This window comes from Hypomesus transpacificus, chromosome 2 (assembly GCF_021917145.1).
Source record: "Hypomesus transpacificus isolate Combined female chromosome 2, fHypTra1, whole genome shotgun sequence".
NCBI lineage: Eukaryota > Metazoa > Chordata > Actinopteri > Osmeriformes > Osmeridae > Hypomesus > Hypomesus transpacificus.
Genome location: NC_061061.1, coordinates 2,096,921 through 2,115,406, shown reverse-complemented (window position 1 = coordinate 2,115,406; position 18,486 = coordinate 2,096,921). Strand labels below are relative to the sequence as shown.

General features: G+C 49.5%; 1 protein-coding gene across 3 annotated transcripts; it reads left to right on the top strand.

Moving 5' to 3' along the window:
• The first annotated feature begins 293 nt into the window (after window positions 1-293).
• On the top strand, window positions 294-8,231 carry zdhhc18a (zinc finger DHHC-type palmitoyltransferase 18a). Of its 3 annotated transcripts, none has more exons than XM_047034681.1 (10): window positions 294-977; window positions 1,250-1,410; window positions 1,699-1,848; window positions 2,115-2,252; window positions 2,415-2,466; window positions 3,086-3,188; window positions 3,311-3,423; window positions 3,552-3,654; window positions 4,600-4,667; window positions 5,667-5,978. In XM_047034681.1, the coding sequence occupies exons 1-10, from the start codon at window positions 742-744 to the stop codon at window positions 5,866-5,868; spliced, it is 1,326 nt and encodes a 441-aa protein (XP_046890637.1). In that variant the 5' UTR covers window positions 294-741; the 3' UTR covers window positions 5,869-5,978. The 3 variants fall into 3 exon arrangements, with proteins under 3 accessions (XP_046890637.1, XP_046890654.1, XP_046890644.1); XM_047034688.1 differs by having other exon boundaries at window positions 295-977; window positions 4,596-4,667; window positions 5,667-5,754; XM_047034698.1 differs by lacking the exon at window positions 4,600-4,667 and having other exon boundaries at window positions 5,667-8,231.
• Window positions 8,232-18,486: the final 10,255 nt, after the last annotated feature.

Here is an 18,486-nt window from a genome sequence, read left to right as displayed (position 1 = left end):
TGTGGTTTAGTGCTTTCCCATGTTTGTATTTTAGTTATAGATTTCCATAGCACCCGTTGTCAGTTACAGTTACCACAAGTGACATTTCCAGTGTACTTGTGCTAATGCGGTACGCTTTGTTGCTAGTGTTTACGAAACATTTCTGGGATACTAAAGTTTACATTATCCCCCCCAAAAAGTGCGTTAATTCAATAGGTGGGTTGGGTATGTGATATCCCTCTTTGGCTTATTGGTTCGCACCCAACCCCCTCTATCCAGTTACTGCGCAGGTGTACACGTCACGGATCATGTTTGTTAAATGACACTGCCAGCCAGCTCACCCACAGTCAACCTTTTTTTAAACATAGTCTAGTAGCGAGCTAGCAAACGTAAACAGTTTGTGGCCGACAAGGAAAGATAATTAAACATTGAAAATTAATTGATTTACTTGTACAGAGATTAGCTAGCTCGACTGAATAGTAGAGGGGCGCTGCCAATCAACAGAACAAGGTCGTATTTTAACCGAGTTAGGAAGGCAGCGAGGGGATGTCGAGACGAGAGGGTTAGCTAGCTAGGGTTAGCTAGCTGGCTAGCTGGCCAGGTTGGCTTGTATTGAATATCAAAGGATGTGTTAACACTGCCTTAGCTAGTGTTCCATCTCCAGAATGGTTTTAGAGATCAAACTGGAGGTCGCTTTCTTGTTTGCAATCTAGTGCAAGGCTAGGTAGGACTACTACAGTAAGTTAGTGGATTGTTGGAATCATGATGAAGAATTGTGAGTACCAGCAAATTGACCCACGGGCTCTCGTTTCAACACCTTCATCAACGCTACCGTCCACGGACAAACATGGGCACAGGCTTCGAAGGAAATGGGAAGTATTTCCAGGCAAGAATCGATTTTATTGCGACGGACGGATCATTCTCGCCAAACAAATTGGGGTCCTACCATTGACACTCTGCCTTATCGTAGTGACCAGTGGCCTTTTCTTTGCGTTCGAGTGAGTAGCTACACCAATACAATTATAATAGCTGGCTAACTAGAAACACTGTCCTATGTCCTTATAAGCCTCGTTAGCTTTAGAACTGTTAAGCATATCCTTAGCTTTACGTATATCTATGGTGGACCAGATTATAGTCATGTGTTCGACTGAATACTTCCTAAATGTACCACAGTGCACTCTGGTCAGCCCTGTTGTTTGAAGCCAGCTACTGTTTAGTGGGCACTGTACTTGAGAAGGGCATTCACAACATCCGCTGTTTTTATTTGCAGCTGTCCGTTCCTGGTGACCCACCTGACTATGTTCATACCTGTGATTGGAGGAGTATTATTTGTGTTTGTGATCGTCTCACTGCTCCAGACGAGCTTTACGGACCCGGGCATCCTGCCCCGGGCCAGGCCGGACGAGGCAGCCGACATTGAGAAGCAGATAGGTAAGAGAAGGGAGTCATGGTGTTTGCCATCTGGGGATTGATTTGAGCAAAGTGCTTCAAACGGTGCTTACTGACTAAATAGCCCCACTTAAGAAGATTACTAATGGATGTTGATGTCAGTGCTGATGTAGCGAGCATGTAACACGTAGCATGTTTGTCTCTTCTGCGCTGTGTCTTGGTTTAAAAGTATGACAGCTCCTCTTGGAACGTGATCTCCGTGTAGATTGTGACGTGTCATGTGTGCATGTCGGGACAATAACCAGTACCTCTGTTCCCCTCTCGTTAAAGACACCAGGGGTTCCTCCACGTACCGCCCCCCTCCGCGTACCAAGGAAATCCTGATTAACCAGCAGGTTGTTAAGCTGAAGTACTGCTTTACCTGCAAGATGTTCCGCCCGCCACGGACCTCACACTGCAGCCTGTGCGACAACTGCGTTGGTAAGAGAGGCGTGGCCTGTTTCATATGTAAACACGGGTAAACAAAGCTCAGGCCATGTTGTTGTTTTGGTTGCCTTATCGGACTTCTCTGTGGTGTGATGCAGTATTGTAGTCGAGACGATTCTGCTGTTGGGAGTTCCTTAAACAACAGACACTTTCTTGCCGCAAGACCTGTTTGACGACTCACACTGCACTCCTTGTTCCTGATTATCTGCTGTTCGTATTGACGTATGTGCTGGGACTGGTTTGTCTCCTGTTTCCCCCAGAGCGGTTCGATCACCACTGCCCCTGGGTGGGGAACTGCGTCGGCAGACGCAACTACCGCTTCTTCTACAGTTTCATCATCTCTCTCTCTTTCCTCACCTCCTTCATCTTCGGCTGTGTCGTCACGCACCTCACCCTACGTACGCACGCGCCCGCTCATCCACACTTTAGACGTACACACTTACTCACACGACTCGCGCACACACACACACACTAGCAGCACACATGCATTTGTGTGTTTCCATGAAACGAACCGTATTGCGTAGTGGTATTGGTTTGATGGATGCTTCTCTCTCCTACAGGCTCCCAGGAAGGCAAGGGCCTCGTCGCCGCAATCCAGGAGAGTCCTTCCAGATATCCTTTATTTACCAGCAGATATTTTCAACCTGGTTGCAGTGGCTTTGACTTGGACGCCATCGTCATTGCCTATCTACTGCACTCGTGAATGCCCTCTCTGTGTGTAGCTGTGGACGGAAACGTTGTTTCAAGGACCGCTTATTGACCACATGCGTCTTTCCCACCGCCTGCTGCCACACCACATTTCCCATCTGTTCACTGGTCAGGGTGTTGACGGGGCATTTCATGCTGGCTGTAGACTGGTTGTAAGCCCACTCCCTGCTAATAGGATGAGCCCCCAAGCTTTGCCCGCACACATGCTTGCCTGGCCTTAAGTCACGGCTTTCAGGCAGATGGCAGTTCATCCGAGGCGGGCGCGACTCCCCGAGTCCCACTGGGATGATGTCACTAGCTAGACGGGTGTGTCGCACGCTCTGTGATTGCGTGGGACAGGCTGGGTGTGGCGTTTTCCTTCACTTTGGTGTTACTGAGCTCGTAGTGCAATGGATGCAGCCTATGATAGTTTTGCGTGTCGCTGTGAAACGTCCTCGATTTCGAAACGATCCAGACCTCTGTGTGATGACCATGTTGTTTTGGCTCGCCGTGATCTTGGCCTTGACTTGGCCCCCGTCTGCACCGTGGTGGAGCTGGTCATCTGTTTCTTCTCCATCTGGTCTGTTCTGGGCCTCTCGGGCTTCCATACCTACCTAGTGGCCTCCAACCTCACCACCAACGAAGACGTGAGTTATGACCGACACCACCAAGAGCCCCCTGGGCCCGTCGCCGACGACGAGTTATAACCCCTCAAAGAGATCTTGGGACTTGTAGTTACTTTTGGCTTGTTTGGGTGTTTCCTGGGCAGATCAAAGGCTCCTGGGCCAGTAAGAGTGACCCAGAGGAGACGGGGAATCCTTACACTTACAACAGCATGGTGACAAACTGCTGTGTCACCCTGTGTGGGCCACTTCCTCCCAGGTCAGTAGAGAGGGACACTGCTCCCTGTGTCAGCCATGCAGGACTGTCACCTCCCATAGACCCTTAAAAGCATTGTGACATCTTAACCCATAAACCCTTAAAAGCATTGTAACATCTGTGTTTTCCAGCCTGATCGATCGGCGAGGCTTCGTGCCCCCGGACGAGGAGCCGCCGGCGGGCCCCCCGGACGCCGAGCCCCCCCCCTTCATGGCCAAGAACGACACAAACATGGTAGGAGGCGCCACCTAGTGGCCACAGCCTGAACCACTCCCTCGTAGCCCCAGAGTCGCCCTGTGTGCCGCCCTGCCCTGCCCTGCCTGAGCCCCCCTCCACCCCCCCCCCCCCCTCCTCCCCCTCCCCCTGCCCCTAGACGGAGAGCCCTCCCTGACCTTGTGCCATATTGCTAAACGTGAGGGATGCTGTTGCTGTGCACTTGAACCCTCATGACGTCCACGCAAACGGATGGGAAACCCCCCCCCCCCCCCGTTAACTGAGCGTTTACTTGAACCGTCTCCACTCGTGTCTGCCCGCCTACCTAATCTACCTCTTTAGTTGTGAGTCTATACAAGTGCTTTGCTGAGCAGACAAGCTTTCATTGATGACTTCTTTAAATGTGTTACATGGGTGAGGGTAAGTTAAGGGATTTGACAGAATGTCACTAAGTGTTTTGTTGTATGGCTGTAGACCCAATGCGTTGCTGTGTAAATATGAATCTGGGTCAGGCTTGTGTTCCTATACATTTGAAGATCCTGCCACCAAAGAACTGTTGATTTTGGCATTTGAGGTGTTCAGAAATATACCGCACTTTATACCAAGTCACGTATTGAGATTAATCACCTTTCACATTCACTTATCACTGTTATGACTTGCTATTATTTCTTTTTACTCTTTTTGGAATATATATCTTAAATGTGCATCTATTTTCTATCTAAAATAAAACATTGTTTTTATTATGATTTTGCCGTTTGTCCCCAAGTTTAATCTCAGATGAATGCTTTCAAGCGTTGTTAAATCTTCCTCCCTTACTCCAGAAGCATGTGTTTTGGCAAACACGGTACGAGGGGCAGCCTAAGTACATCAATAGGAGGAGTGTGTGTGTGTGTGTTTGTTTCCCTCCCTTGTGGAGCCCAGTGTTAACGCCCAGTTCTGATGTGTATCCTCCCCTCCACTAGGAAGACAGCTGTCAGGACTTTGCTCTGTCCTGCACTGCCTAAAGGGCTCTCCCGCATGTGCACAAGAGGAGGGTAAGAACGAGGGGCGCCGCTCTGACCCGTCCCAGTGCTCCGCTGCTCTCCCCGCGGCGTGCCTAGCTCACCGCCGTGGTCACAGCCGGTGGAGGGAGGGAGACGGGCTGGTCGTAGACCAGTGGTTTTCGTCTGTGCTTAGGCACCGATAAGAAGTCAAAGCAAAAAAAAACGCTTTTAATAAATAATCAGATGAAAAGACTGCACACAGCGTCTCAACAATGCTGTTTTTAAACTGACACACAAATACAGCAGACAATAAATATGGATGACGATATTCATGTAAAAAAAAAAAAAAAAAACCTTTGGCACAGTACTATATAGATATAATGTGTGTGTATATGTAGCTATATGAGCTGTGAGGACGCTGGCTGAGGGGAGAGGCGTAGTGGTGACGCTGAGCTGTGATGGGACCTGACCACACCTGCATGACTCTCCCTGCAACATGACTCTCACCCCTCCATCTGCATAACTCCACACTTCCTTCCTGCTGTCTGGGGTGGGGTGGGGTGGGGTGGGGGGGTGGCCGACTTCTCCGGTGTAGAGAAAGAAGGCCGGCCTTTCAGCTAACTTACTAACTCGATGGTAACCCAACTCCTGGCCTATATTACCTGACACCCTCAACGGAAGCAAGACCAAGGGCGAGAGACTGGTCTGGGTCTGGTCATCTGTGTGTTTTGTGTACCACGCTGCTGTCCTGTGCTAGCTGGGATGCCGACGTCATAACTCCGCCTCCATTAAGCGTCTCAGAGAAACGGTCCCGACCGTGCGACCACTCACTAACTCTTTTCTTCTCACCTTTTGCGGAAGCTTCTTTTTGGCGGGTTAGCTCGTTTCCATAACGCTTCCGTCCGATCGTTACCTTCTCTGCTTGTCATCAACGCCACCCTCTCTGTGTCTTGTCTTTGTCTCTCAGTTGAGTATGTGTTTATATTCAGCCTCGATTCTGTCGTTTCCTTCCTTTTCGTGATCATTCTCTCTTGTTTCCTCACCGCACAGTGTACTCAGAGAACCAAGGAACTCCTGGGGAGAGTGCCTCATGCCTTCTATCTCCAGGGGCTGTGTCCCCAGGGCTCCCCCAAGACCAGTCCCCTGGGCCAGGCTGCGTCCAGCTCCCCTGCCCCCTCTTCCAGGCTGCCCTCGACCGGGTGCTCCAGCCGGCAGGGCCGCCGGCCCGTGGACTTCCTCTGCCCTCCACTAGGTGGCGGCAGCAGCGGCAGCAGGAGAGCCTCCCTGCTCTCCCTGAACCCGGCCTTCAGGCTGGCCAGGCCATCGCCGTCTCTCAGCCGCACCACCCTCATCCTGGTGGACACGCCCGACCCCGGCTTCCTCTCGCTGCACTGAGCATGCTCCGTGCCCACAGTGAGGCGGGGCCAGAGACCTCTGCCCTCGGCCGATTGGAGCGTTAGGCAACACGGGCCCAAACCTAATAAGGGGCCTCTGTCGGAAAAAAACAGTAACTCTGTTTCGCTTTAGCTTTGTGTTTGAAACTCAGGACTTCCAAACCAGTTTGTCCTCTGGTGATGTCATCCTTTCCCTTTTGTGAATGACGTGAACTGGTCATGACGAGAGCTTAGTAAGACTGACAAAGCACAATGAATATTTCGTAAGACCGGACATTTTTGTAAACGCAAACGTTTTGTTCCATGAAGCCTCAAGCCAAACGTTCTTTCGCGGGTGTTCCAGGATCGTAACTCACACAGGAAGCAGTATCCTCTGCCTTTATGTACAGTCTTCAGTCCTGTTACCTCTTATGCAAACCATCAATACACAGACTCAAGGCATAGGTTTGGTTTGAACATTAGTGTTCGCCCCATAGACTAACACGATCCCTCCTCTGAAGCTGACAATTGGTGTTAAAGTTTTAGCGGTCTCTTGATATGGTAAAGTACAAGTTTCAGGTGTAGTGCCATTTTTTATTTATACATACAAGTACATGTCTGTACAATCCGCCCCTAAACCTACCCCTATGCACAGACTCAGTCAAGACAAGGCCGGATTAACCCTTTAGGGCAACTGGGCTCTCGCCCAGGGGCAAATGACATCCAAGGGGCCCTGGACAACGTCAACTAACATGTTATGAACGCAGTCTTTACTTTCCTCCACGTGAGCACTTAATTGCAAATCGTTCGATCGAAATATGATGTTAAATCACGTCCAAAACGGTGTTTGTGTCGTCTAGTAGCTGCCTGCACAAATGCCGCTTGCGGCTTGCCAGCTCGACGGCACGGACACTGCGAGCCGGAGTCACGTGACTTGAAGCGCTGTGGATGGAGGAGAACGTAATAGTATAGAAGTGTAGGCTGTATGATTCTTTTTTGCCCAGGGCACAGAAAATTTATAATCCGGGCCTGAGTCGGGAGGCAGCCTGTTGTGGATGGATGTGTTCAGCAGGAACCAGACCAGTATCATGGGGACCTTCATGTGGATGTGTGGTGACTTGTCACAGCTGCAGGCATTGCCACGCATGTTCAGCCAACAGCAGTTGGCATGAATGCAGAAAGCAGGCCAAACCCACTTTGATGGTTGGGACGACGAGTGTCCTTAGAGGAGTACTGCCTGTCAAGGCTGCTGTTCATCTGGAGATTTTTGCCGTCAATCCTTTTTCGTTAGGAACAGAACCAAGTTTCAAAATGTATTAAAACCTTTTTTATTTTTTATTTTGTATCTGTATTTGTTGAGTCTCATATTATGTGAGGGAGAATGTAGGAATGTGTGTTGAAAATATAGGTTTTTACCATCTTTGTGTAATGATATTCAGGTACTTGGTTTCTGATGGAACAGGCAATGTTACGTACTGCCTGAGCTGTGATCTGTATAGCACAACACACTACATGAAGAGTTCAGTCATGGCATTTCAACTCTTTAGTAGGTTTTTATATTCAGTATTCACGTGTGTTGGTACTACAACTTGAGTCCAAAACATATTCACCACTGCCTACATAGTTATACCACAGACCAGTATAATACACATGAACTAATATCAGTTTATTTTACTCTTTCTTTCTCTTTACTCGTTACAACAGAGTAAATGTTACTGGTATAGCATTATTAGTATTTCAAGTAAAGTTCTAGAAATGTAAGGTGATGCAACTTGCAGGCAGGGCAAGTTGTCATAAACCCTTGAAGTGACCTTTGCCTGTTTTAGTGGCATGAAATCCAATCCCCTAGTCGTTTATCAAGGGCTTCTTGTCTTTCACGTAGAGTTGAGGTACCTCAACAAGTCACCAGGGGGTGAACTCTGCTATAGAAAAAACACTTGAGTTACAGTCAGATGCAGGGCAAAGTTGTGGTGTGGGTCCTAATGCCTATTTTTTTTTATAGAACTTCTATAATTAACTATATATGTTGTGAGTGGAATAGAACAAGACCAATGTGTGACGGATAACTGTTCTGTGGATGTTCTACACATCACCTTCTGAAATCCAACTGGTTGGCCTTCAAGTGTTATCTGGGAATTTCAAGCTGTGCTTGTATGTTGTTTGTGTTTTTCTATTTTCTATTTTATTTCACGATCAACAGGGGTGACCTGAATCGATGCTCAATAAAACACTGTTGCTTTGAGTTCTTTGTCCTATTATAATGTTGTCTCAGAAGAGATTTATTTTCCAATGTTCCGAAATATTGTTTTTGATGGATGGATACAGTAGAAACATTGACACATAGACTAGACAAAAGTCAGATTCAACTTTCCATCGCATTGCTGATTACGTTTTTGATTCGATGAGTAACTTGGCCAGAAGAATACACTGCTCTCAAACTGTCCAGTCCTTTGCGTGGTGGTTCATGACACGACCTCAGAGAGGGTACGATTCCCTGTGAGTCGGCTGTCGTCTGGTTCCACTGCAAGATCCCTCCTGGAAGCCAGGACAAAGAAAGTGTGCTAGCCACATGGTCTGGCTCAGCCCCACGCTAGCTGATGAGAACCAGCCATCTCTGAGAATGTTGTTCGTGGGGCAGGTTTCGATTCTTGCACATTGAAAATACCCATCACACAGATCTGTAGGTATGTGCATTTCTTGCAGGGCATGCAGAACAACCCATTAGCCGCTGTGGTAAGAGCTGTGAGTATGTTGTGCGTAGACCAAGGACCATCCTGGGGGAAAAGTGGAGAAAGATTAAGTATGAAAGTAAGTAGACGGGTTATGAAACAGGCCGACTAAACTGGGTAAATTACACGTTTCATCCATGGAGAATTTAGGGCAGAACTACACTTAATCTTAACCACAATGTCTGTCTGCACACGCCTGCTCGCATCCATACCACTTCCTGTCAGCCCAAATATCTGCCTCTCTCTGCTTTCTAAGATTAATTAAGGACTGTTCAGAGGGGGGGGAAGACCAACTAGGGGCAGACTGGCAGGCTTCTGTCCCAAACATACCTGGGTTTGAAATGGTTAGTTGGACCACATTTCACAGACCACATCCTCTTAATGTGTGCCTGGAAGACCCAAGGTGAATATTATGGTGTGGTTTGCAAGCTCAGTGGATCTTCACATGCACTGAGTCAAGAGATTGTTCTTGGTGTTGTACTGTAGACATGGACGACTTCTAACTTCTTATCACCCAGGATGAGGCTGAATCATAGTTTTTTTCTTTTCCAGATTGCAGTAATTGCAGAGGATTTGGGGAAAAAATATGATTTGAAGTCAGCTATCTCTCTGTTGTATGGTGTGAATCAATCTAGAAACAGGTGGGGGGTCAGATGGCTGAGCGGTTAGGGAATTGGGCAATTAATCAAGAGGTTGCCGGTTCGATACTCGGCCGTGCCATATGACGTTGTGTCCTTGGGCAAGGCACTTCACCCTACTTGCCTTGGGGGAATGTCCCTGCACTTACTGTAAGTGACAACAACAAAAAAACACCTTGTTTGTTAATGGCGCCAGTCTATTTTAAGAAAATCAATTCTAGTTCCTGCATTGGGTTACTTACATCCCTCTGTCATAGCATACACACCCCAAACAGACCACACACAAAGATATAGATCCCTGTGAATGTTTACTTTCATCTGACATCATCAAAGGCCTTCACGCAGCAGTATATCAATCCTACCATGCATACATCATCCTCACCTTTACTTCAAACACGGGGTCAAAGTAATGTTTTACACGAGACAACGCCAATACTGTCTCAGAATCTGGGTTCGATTTAAACATTTCGACCGTAGCCCAAAAATAAGAATCCAATTGGGGGGCGGAGGGCGGTCACGGCCTGAGTCAGTCTGAATGTAATCAAACACACCGTCGCTGGCAACATCCCGGATCACAACAGGACCAGATGTGCCTGGCTAGCCAGCCGTACCTCACAGCCCAGACAAAGGTTGTGTTCAGCCTTGGGACAGCCTATGTATGGTTGTGGGGGGGGGGGGGGGGGTGGTTGGGTTAGTTATTGGTCATTGTGTGTGTGTGTGTTGGGGGTCATCAGAGTAGGGAGGTGGTATTTATAAGCAGGTGTGAAGGCCGGTACTGCAGCTAGGCCTCATGGTAAGGTAATGTGTTTCAGATGGGCCAAGCCCTGGGTTACATTAGACGAACAGGGGCACTGAGCCCTGGACTAGTCCTATTCCAACCGGCAAACTCTGTCTATCCAGACACTTCCTCCCCCCCATCCCCTCACAAACAGTGCATAGAACTGCAGGGGGAGTGGGACTCAAACCCAAATAGTGTGCAGTAGCACACTACACAGTATACAGAACGTGTACGACACAGTATGCAGCATGGCAGCACGGGACTGGCCGAGTGGAACCCGTGATGTAGCGCGTACGAGGTACCATCCCAGGAGTGAGTCCTCAGTCGTCACGGTGAACCACCCGAGAGGACGCGCCCATCACAGCTTACTGGAGCGTCTCCAGTGAAGAGCTCTAGAGGCAGAGGACCCACAGTCAACACTCCCAGCGTCAGCCCCTCTACACAGGGTGACCAAGTAGCCCTGAAGCAGCATCGTCACTGACTCAGAGAGCTGTCTGCCCGCTGCCCGCGCGCCACGTTTGTCGAGACGGAAACCGAGAAACCGTTCGGGATTCCCGGAGACATACATGCATATAGTACCTGTACTTTGGAAGGGCAAGTGTTTAGTTTGGTTACATCTACAAAAACAGGTAAACAAGAGGGCGGAGCTAAACAGGCTTTTCGCTGAGTCTGAGTCAGTCCAAGGATGTGTGTGTGCGGGCGTGTGTGTGTGCGGACACGTGTGTGTGTGTGTTAGCGTGTGGTTACAGCAGGCTTCTGCCTATCTCTGTGGGTAGCAGGTGTGTTCTATAGGTGTAAGCAGGGTGGTTTTGATCTGCATATGTGTGCATGGTGGTACAGTGTATGCACACAGCTAAATAGTATAGGGAGTCAGGTGGCTGAGTGGTTAGGGAATCGGGCTAGTAATCAGAAGGTTGTTGGTACGATTCCCCACCGTGCCAAATTAAGTTGTGTCCTTGGGCAAGGCACTTCACCCTACTTGCCTCGGGGGGAAGGTCCCTGTACTTACTGTAAGTCGCTCTAAAAAAGAGTGTCTGATAAATGACTAAATTTAAATGTGTTTTGGTCTCAGTTCTCTATTTAGGATTGGACGAGCAAAACTGCAGGTAAGGGAGGGCCGCCTGCCTTTCATGGGTTCGATGTCCTACGAAATGCATGAACAGAATTCCAGTTCGCCTCAACTGATGAATGGAATGGATTTGAGTCATCTGCCAGCTCATTCACTCCAAAGTCCTAGAAGGCCTTTCTGTAATTGCTCAGTGGTTATGCTAAATGATAATAATAAACAAATGGTTAGAGTTGAGGTTGTCAGTTAAAAGAAAAACACGTTAGTTGATCTATGATTGATCTAGACATTGTAGCCTTAAAGGTTGGACTTCAAAATAAATATATAACAGAATTATTACAAATAATACACATTTATTTGGATGCTCTTCTTCTAATAATTGATGTCTTATCGTCAATGCTTTGTATTTGTTAGTTTACGTTCATGTAACAGCATCAGCAGTCTGACAGTCCAAAGATTAGACAGGCCTCTTTGTTATTTGACAACGTGTGGGCAGCTGATATGGCGCATAATCTAAATGTCTCGCTAACAGCCAGGACGTTTGGCACCTCACCAGACCTGTCAACACATGCTGTATCTTACTACTTCACCTTCGCGGACTCTTACTGAAATGAACCCCAAAACCGTTAGCCACTGATACATGGAAAATGGACTGCTTCAACTATGCCCTAGTTCCCTAAGAGAAATAATTTGGAAGGGACTCCTGATCAAAAACAGATTACTGAACAAATTACAGTAAATGCAGTTTATTTATGTATTTATTGTGTGCACGTGCGAGTATTTCGATTTATTTTGGGGGGGGATCTTTTTACGTTTTTCACTTTTATTTACAGAGACAGATGTTTGAGAGGGGAAGACGTGCAGGAAGTGGCCGGGGTTTGATTCCGTCCTCTCCCCTGAGGAAAGGCCTTAATCTTAGTGGTACATGCAATGACCTGGTGAGGCACCGGGGTGGCTAAATGTCCATAAATGTTCAGTTTATTTGACCATTAAACATATTTTCAGTGTCGAACGAACACCACCATAGATCATAGTCTGAGCCACAGTGGACATCTCCATACAACATGAGAGAGAATCAACAGTCTGTCTCCCTGCAGACCTGCAGACCTGTGGCTATGACTCTGTTGACGAGCAGGACCAGGGGCGTCGTTAGACCCTTCTTACATTTACATTTAGTCATTTAGCAGACGCTCTTATCCAGTAGGGTGAAGTGCCTTGCCCAAGGACACAACGTCATGTGTACTGGCCGGGAATCGAACTGGCAACCTTCAGATTACTAGCCCGATGCTCTACCCGCTCAGCCACTTGACTCTTCTTACTGGGGCACGTGCCCCAGTATACATCTGCTGTGCCCCAGTATACATCTGCTGTGCCCCAGTATAAATCTGCTGTGCCCCAGTATAAATCTGCTGTGCCCCAGTATAAATCTGCTGTGCCCCAGTATACATCTGCTGTGCCCCAGTATAAATCTGCTGTGTCCCAGTATCAATCTGCTGTGCCCCAGTATAAATCTGCTGTGCCCCAGTATACATCTGCTGTGCCCCAGTATAAATCTGCTGTGTCCCAGTATCAAACTGCTGTGCCCCAGTATAAATCTGCTGTGCCCCAGTATACATCTGCTGTGCCCCAGTATAAATCTGCTGTGTCCCAGTATCAATCTGCTGTGCCCCAGTATAAATCTGTTGTGCCCCAGTATAAATCTGCTGTGTCCCAGTATAAATCTGCTGTGCCTCAGTATAAATCTGCTGTGCCCCAGTATAAATCTGCTGTGCCCCAGTATAAATCTGCTGTGCCCCAGTATACATCTGCTGTGCCCCAGTATAAATCTGCTGTGTCCCAGTATCAATCTGCTGTGCCCCAGTATAAATCTGCTGTGCCCCAGTATACATCTGCTGTGCCCCAGTATAAATCTGCTGTGTCCCAGTATCAATCTGCTGTGCCCCAGTATAAATCTGCTGTGCCCCAGTATACATCTGCTGTGCCCCAGTATAAATCTGCTGTGTCCCAGTATCAATCTGCTGTGCCCCAGTATAAATGTGCTGTGCCCCAGTATAAATCTGCTGTGCCCCAGTATAAATCTGCTGTGTCCCAGTATCAATCTGCTGTGCCCCTGTATAAATCTGCTGTGCCCCAGTATACATCTGCTGTGCCCCAGTATAAATCTGCTGTGTCCCAGTATCAATCTGCTGTGCCCCAGTATAAATCTGCTGTGCCCCAGTATACATCTGCTGTGCCCCAGTATAAATCTGCTGTGTCCCAGTATCAATCTGCTGTGCCCCAGTATAAATGTGCTGTGCCCCAGTATAAATCTGCTGTGCCCCAGTATAAATCTGCTGTGCCCCAGTATAAATCTGCTGTGTCCCAGTATAAATCTGCTGTGCCCCAGTATAAATCTGCTGTGTCCCAGTATAAATCTGCTGTGCCTCAGTATAAATCTGCTGTGCCCCAGTATAAATCTGCTGTGTCCCAGTACAAATCTGCTGTGTCCCAGTATAAATCTGCTGTGTCCCAGTATAAATCTGCTGTGCCCCAGTATAAATCTGCTGTGTCCCAGTATAAATCTGCTGTGTCCCAGTATAAATCTGCTGTGCCTCAGTATAAATCTGCTGTGCCCCAGTATAAATCTGCTGTGCCCCAGTATAAATCTGCTGTGCCCCAGTATAAATCTGCTGTGACCCAGTATAAATCTGCTGTGTCCCAGTATAAATCTGCTGTGCCCCAGTATAAATCTGCCCCAGTATAAATCTGCTGTGCCCCAGTATTAATCTGCTGTGCCCCTGTATAAATCTGCTGTGCCTCAGTATAAATCTGCTGTGTCCCAGTATAAATTTGCTGTGTCCCAGTATAAATCTGCTGTGCCTCAGTATAAATCTGCTGTGCCCCAGTATAAATCTGCTGTGCCCCAGTATAAATCTGCTGTGCCCCAGTATAAATCTGCTGTGACCCAGTATAAATCTGCTGTGTCCCAGTATAAATCTGCTGTGCCCCAGTATAAATCTGCCCCAGCATAAATCTGCTGTGCCCCAGTATTAATCTGCTGTGCCCCTGTATAAATCTGCTGTGCCTCAGTATAAATCTGCTGTGTCCCAGTATAAATTTGCTGTGCCTTAGTAAAATCAAAAGTTTGAGTTTTAACAATTTACTTTATTAGTCGGTGCATTCATTTAGATTGACAATCCCGGAAAATAAACGCAGTATGCCAATTAACGCTTGTAAAATCAAAGCAGTTTAATCGAAAACACAAGCCGATGCCCGCAGAATTCCATGTCAGCGCGCTCTTCTGAGCTTGCCAAATAGCCACTGCAGCACGGACACAGAAGTGGCACACAAGTCAGAATAGAGGTAGGCTAAGAAAACATTACACAACTAAAGAAAGTTTCGAAACAATAGGCCTGCTGATTATCTTATTTTGACTTAAACATAAAAACAATATTACATGAAGCTCAAAAAAAAGTATTTGCACGCTCGCATTAACTATTGATGTCCCTGCCAAAGCTGATATCAAACATTCGTCCCGGAACTGTTGTATAGTGGGTTAAGCAAGGGGAGTTTCTATAGCCTAGTAGTGCATTGTGCGCAGCAAGCTTGGAAGAAAAAAAGGGTTATGAAGCAATGGCCTGTGCCCCAGTAGAGTTTGATGTCTAACAACGCCCCCAAGCAGAACTGTATTTGAAAACACGGCTTCCCGTCAAACGACCCCTTCCCCTTCCCAACCATGACAGCTGAAGGCAGACTTCTGCACTGGCCTACCGACGTTGTGTCGATGTCACGCTGAGACAAAAAAAACGCTCTCGCATTACGACAGTTGACACGTGACAGTTACGCAACAGCCAGAGCACTAGACTGGTGAACTTCACACTGTAAGCACTCGGTGTGCAGCAGCAACGAGCCATAAAGAGAAGCTGACAGCGATAAGGCCCTGTCTGAGACACCGGTGTTCTGCCATGGAACATGACCATGAACATGGCCAATGACAAATACACAGTGAGCGACTCAAGAGGACAAGCCGAGTTGACATGCCGTCACCGCGATGCCAGGTAGAAGGCCAGGTATACCCCGCGGTAACTCCAAATGTTATTTATGAGAAGCCCAGGTCCCCATAAGCCACATCCCCAGGTCTTCAACCCTATCCTGTGACACATGCAGAGGCGGGTTGAGTCTTTATGGTGTGGCGCTTCAGAGGTTAGTAAGCAGCTGTCGCTGTGTCTGTAAGTAGGAACAGCCTTTGGCCGCATGTGCAATAACCCTCCGCTCCCTCCTGCTTCCAATTACACTGTAGAGTCATAAAATCCGGACTTTTCACCAGAACACTCACATGCATTTTGATCTTTTGGGCCAACAAGCCAAGTTCCTATCAGTTTTTACAGCGGATTTTGTTATTTCTGCATATTTGTTTTCACTGCTGAAGGACAGAGCAGTATCGTGTGCATTTACTTTGAAATCTTAACTGATGCAATGCCATAAAATAAATAGGGAAATTAGAGTTATTTTCCTAAACCCCATCGGGCTTATCATGCAGCCATCATGCAAGTCCCTGTCTCTTAGAATCCTGTCTTTCACCTTCCAGCTGGCACTGGCTGCCCCACGGCATGATGGGAGAATTCATTTCCCATGAATCCTTGCAGGTCTCCTTCGAGCCTGATCTGAGGAGCTAGGACTGGAACGCTTCATGGCAGCGTGGCTCAGCCAGGCCGACAGACAGGCAATAAAACCAGCCTGTCTGCTTCTCCCAGGTGATGTCAGCTGATAGCCATGGTTGTGTGAGAGTGTGTGTGTGTTACCGCTGCACCGACCCTTGTGGGATTACTAAAAATTGACACAATGTCTTCACAAGGTGCAGCTCCCTAGACAGACCCTCGTGTTTCCTGTTTGTGGAAAAGAGATGATTTCTGGGAATTAAATCAGAGAGCCAAGCTGAGTGCGGTTTCCCCTCCTCTTCCTTTAACGCGTTCAAGAGAAAAGAGGAAGAGGCTGTTTCCCTCGTTCCGAGATTTGTGACACGGTGCGCAAGCGCGTTCTTAGCATGTCGTGGGCTCAGAGTGAGAAAAAGCAATAAGACGTGTTGTCTGTTTTATAGCTGCTTGGGTTCGCTGCCCTGCTGACTCCACAGGTATGAGCTTGCAGTGTTCTGTGAGCAGGGCCTCCCTCTCTGCAGGGAGGAGCAGTGTTCTGTGAGCAGGGCCTCCCTCTCTGCAGGGGAGGAGCAGTGTTCTGGGAGCAGGGCCTCCCTGTCTGCTGGGGAGGGAGGAGCAGTGTTCTGTGAGCAGGGCCTCCCTCTCTGATGGGGAGGAGCAGTGTTCTGGGAGCAGGGCCTCCCTCTCTGCAGGGGAGGAGCAGTGTTCTGTGAGCAGGGCCTCCCTCTCTGATGGGGAGGAGCAGTGTTCTGTGAGCAGGGCCTCCCTCTCTGCAGGGGAGGAGCAGTGTTCTGTGAGCAGGGCCTCCCTCTCTGATGGGGAGGAGCAGTGTTCTGGGAGCAGGGCCTCCCTCTCTGATGGGGAGGAGCAGTGTTCTGTGAGCAGGGCCTCCCTCTCTGCAGGGAGGAGCAGTGTTCTGTGAGTAGGGCCTCCCTCTCTGATGGGGAGGAGCAGTGTTCTGGGAGCAGGGCCTCCCTCTCTGCAGGGAGGAGCAGTGTTCTGTGAGCAGGGCCTCCCTCTCTGCATGGGGAGGAGCAGTGTTCTGGGAGCAGGGCCTCCCTGTCTGCTGGGGAGGGAGGAGCAGTGTTCTGTGAGCAGGGCCTCCCTCTCTGCAGGGGAGGAGCAGTGTTCTGGGAGCAGGGCCTCCCTCTCTGCTGGGGAGGAGCAGTGTTCTGTGAGCAGGGCCTCCCTCTCTGATGGGGAGGAGCAGTGTTCTGGGAGCAGGGCCTCCCTCTCTGATGGGGAGGAGCAGTGTTCTGTCAGCAGGGCCTCCCTCTCTGCAGGGGAGGAGCAGTGTTCTGGGAGCAGGGCCTCCCTCTCTGATGGGGAGGAGCAGTGTTCTGGGAGCAGGGCCTCCCTCTCTGATGGGGAGGAGCAGTGTTCTGTCAGCATGGCCTCCCTCTTTGCAGGGGAGGAGCAGTGTTCTGGGAGCAGGGCCTCCCTCTCTGCAGGGGAGGAGCAGTGTTCTGGGAGCAGGGCCTCCCTGTCTGCTGGGGAGGGAGGAGCAGTGTTCTGGGAGCAGGGCCTCCCTCTCTGATGGGGAGGAGCAGTGTTCTGGGAGCAGGGCCTCCCTCTCTGCTGGGGAGGAGCAGTGTTCTGTGAGCAGGGCCTCCCTCTCTGATAGGGAGGAGCAGTGTTCTGGGAGCAGGGCCTCCCTCTCTGCAGGGGAGGAGCAGTGTTCTGTGAGCAGGGCCTCCCTCTCTGCAGGGGAGGAGCAGTGTTCTGGGAGCAGGGCCTCCCTGTCTGCTGGGGAGGGAGGAGCAGTGTTCTGGGAGCAGGGCCTCCCTCTCTGATGGGGAGGAGCAGTGTTCTGTGAGCAGGGCCTCCCTCTCTGCAGGGGAGGAGCAGTGTTCTGGGAGCAGGGCCTCCCTGTCTGCTGGGGAGGGAGGAGCAGTGTTCTGGGAGCAGGGCCTCCCTCTCTGCAGGGGAGGAGCAGTGTTCTGGGAGCAGGGCCTCCCTCTCTGCTGGGGAGGAGCAGTGTTCTGGGAGCAGGGCCTCCCTCTCTGATGGGGAGGAGCAGTGTTCTGTGAGCAGGGCCTCCCTCTCTGATGGGGAGGAGCAGTGTTCTGGGAGCAGGGCCTCCCTCTCTGATGGGGAGGAGCAGTGTTCTGGGAGCAGGGCCTCCCTCTCTGAGGGGGAGGAGCAGTGTTCTGTGAGCAGGGCCTCCCTCTCTGCTGGGGAGGAGCAGTGTTCTGGGAGCAGGGCCTCCCTCTCTGCAGGGAGGAGCAGTGTTCTGGGAGCAGGGCCTCCCTCTCTGATGGGGAGGAGCAGTGTTCTGTCAGCAGGGCCTCCCTCTCTGCAGGGGAGGAGCAGTGTTCTGGGAGCAGGGCCTCCCTGTCTGCTGGGGAGGGAGGAGCAGTGTTCTGGGAGCAGGGCCTACCTCTCTGCAGGGGAGGGTGGAGCAGCCCTGAACCTGCTGAGTTCTCCACTGCTTCATCGTGATCTCACGCTCACTTCATCAGATAAGGCTTGAGAATCCAGTATTGAGAAAAGGACCGTATAAAGAAGACGCACCAATGTCAAGACTTCAAGGTCCTTTCAAAAAAACGACTTTTAGCAATGCCACATCATTCACTGTGATTCGTTCGGTCCTGTCTGAGACGAATGTCATTGAAACAAATCATTTGAGTCAGTTTGCGTCTGCGCAGCTCC

What these genes read in the sequence shown, in the direction of transcription:
- zdhhc18a (XM_047034698.1), top strand. Translation starts at nt 742, where the DNA reads ATGATGAAGAATTGTGAGTACCAGCAAATTGACCCACGGGCTCTCGTT. An exon ending in CGTCACGCACCTCACCCTAC is followed by an intron (nt 2,253 to 2,414) that starts GTACGCACGCGC and finishes TCTCTCCTACAG; the next exon opens with GCTCCCAGGAAGGCAAGGGC. An exon ending in TGTGGGCCACTTCCTCCCAG is followed by an intron (nt 3,424 to 3,551) that starts GTCAGTAGAGAG and finishes TGTGTTTTCCAG; the next exon opens with CCTGATCGATCGGCGAGGCT.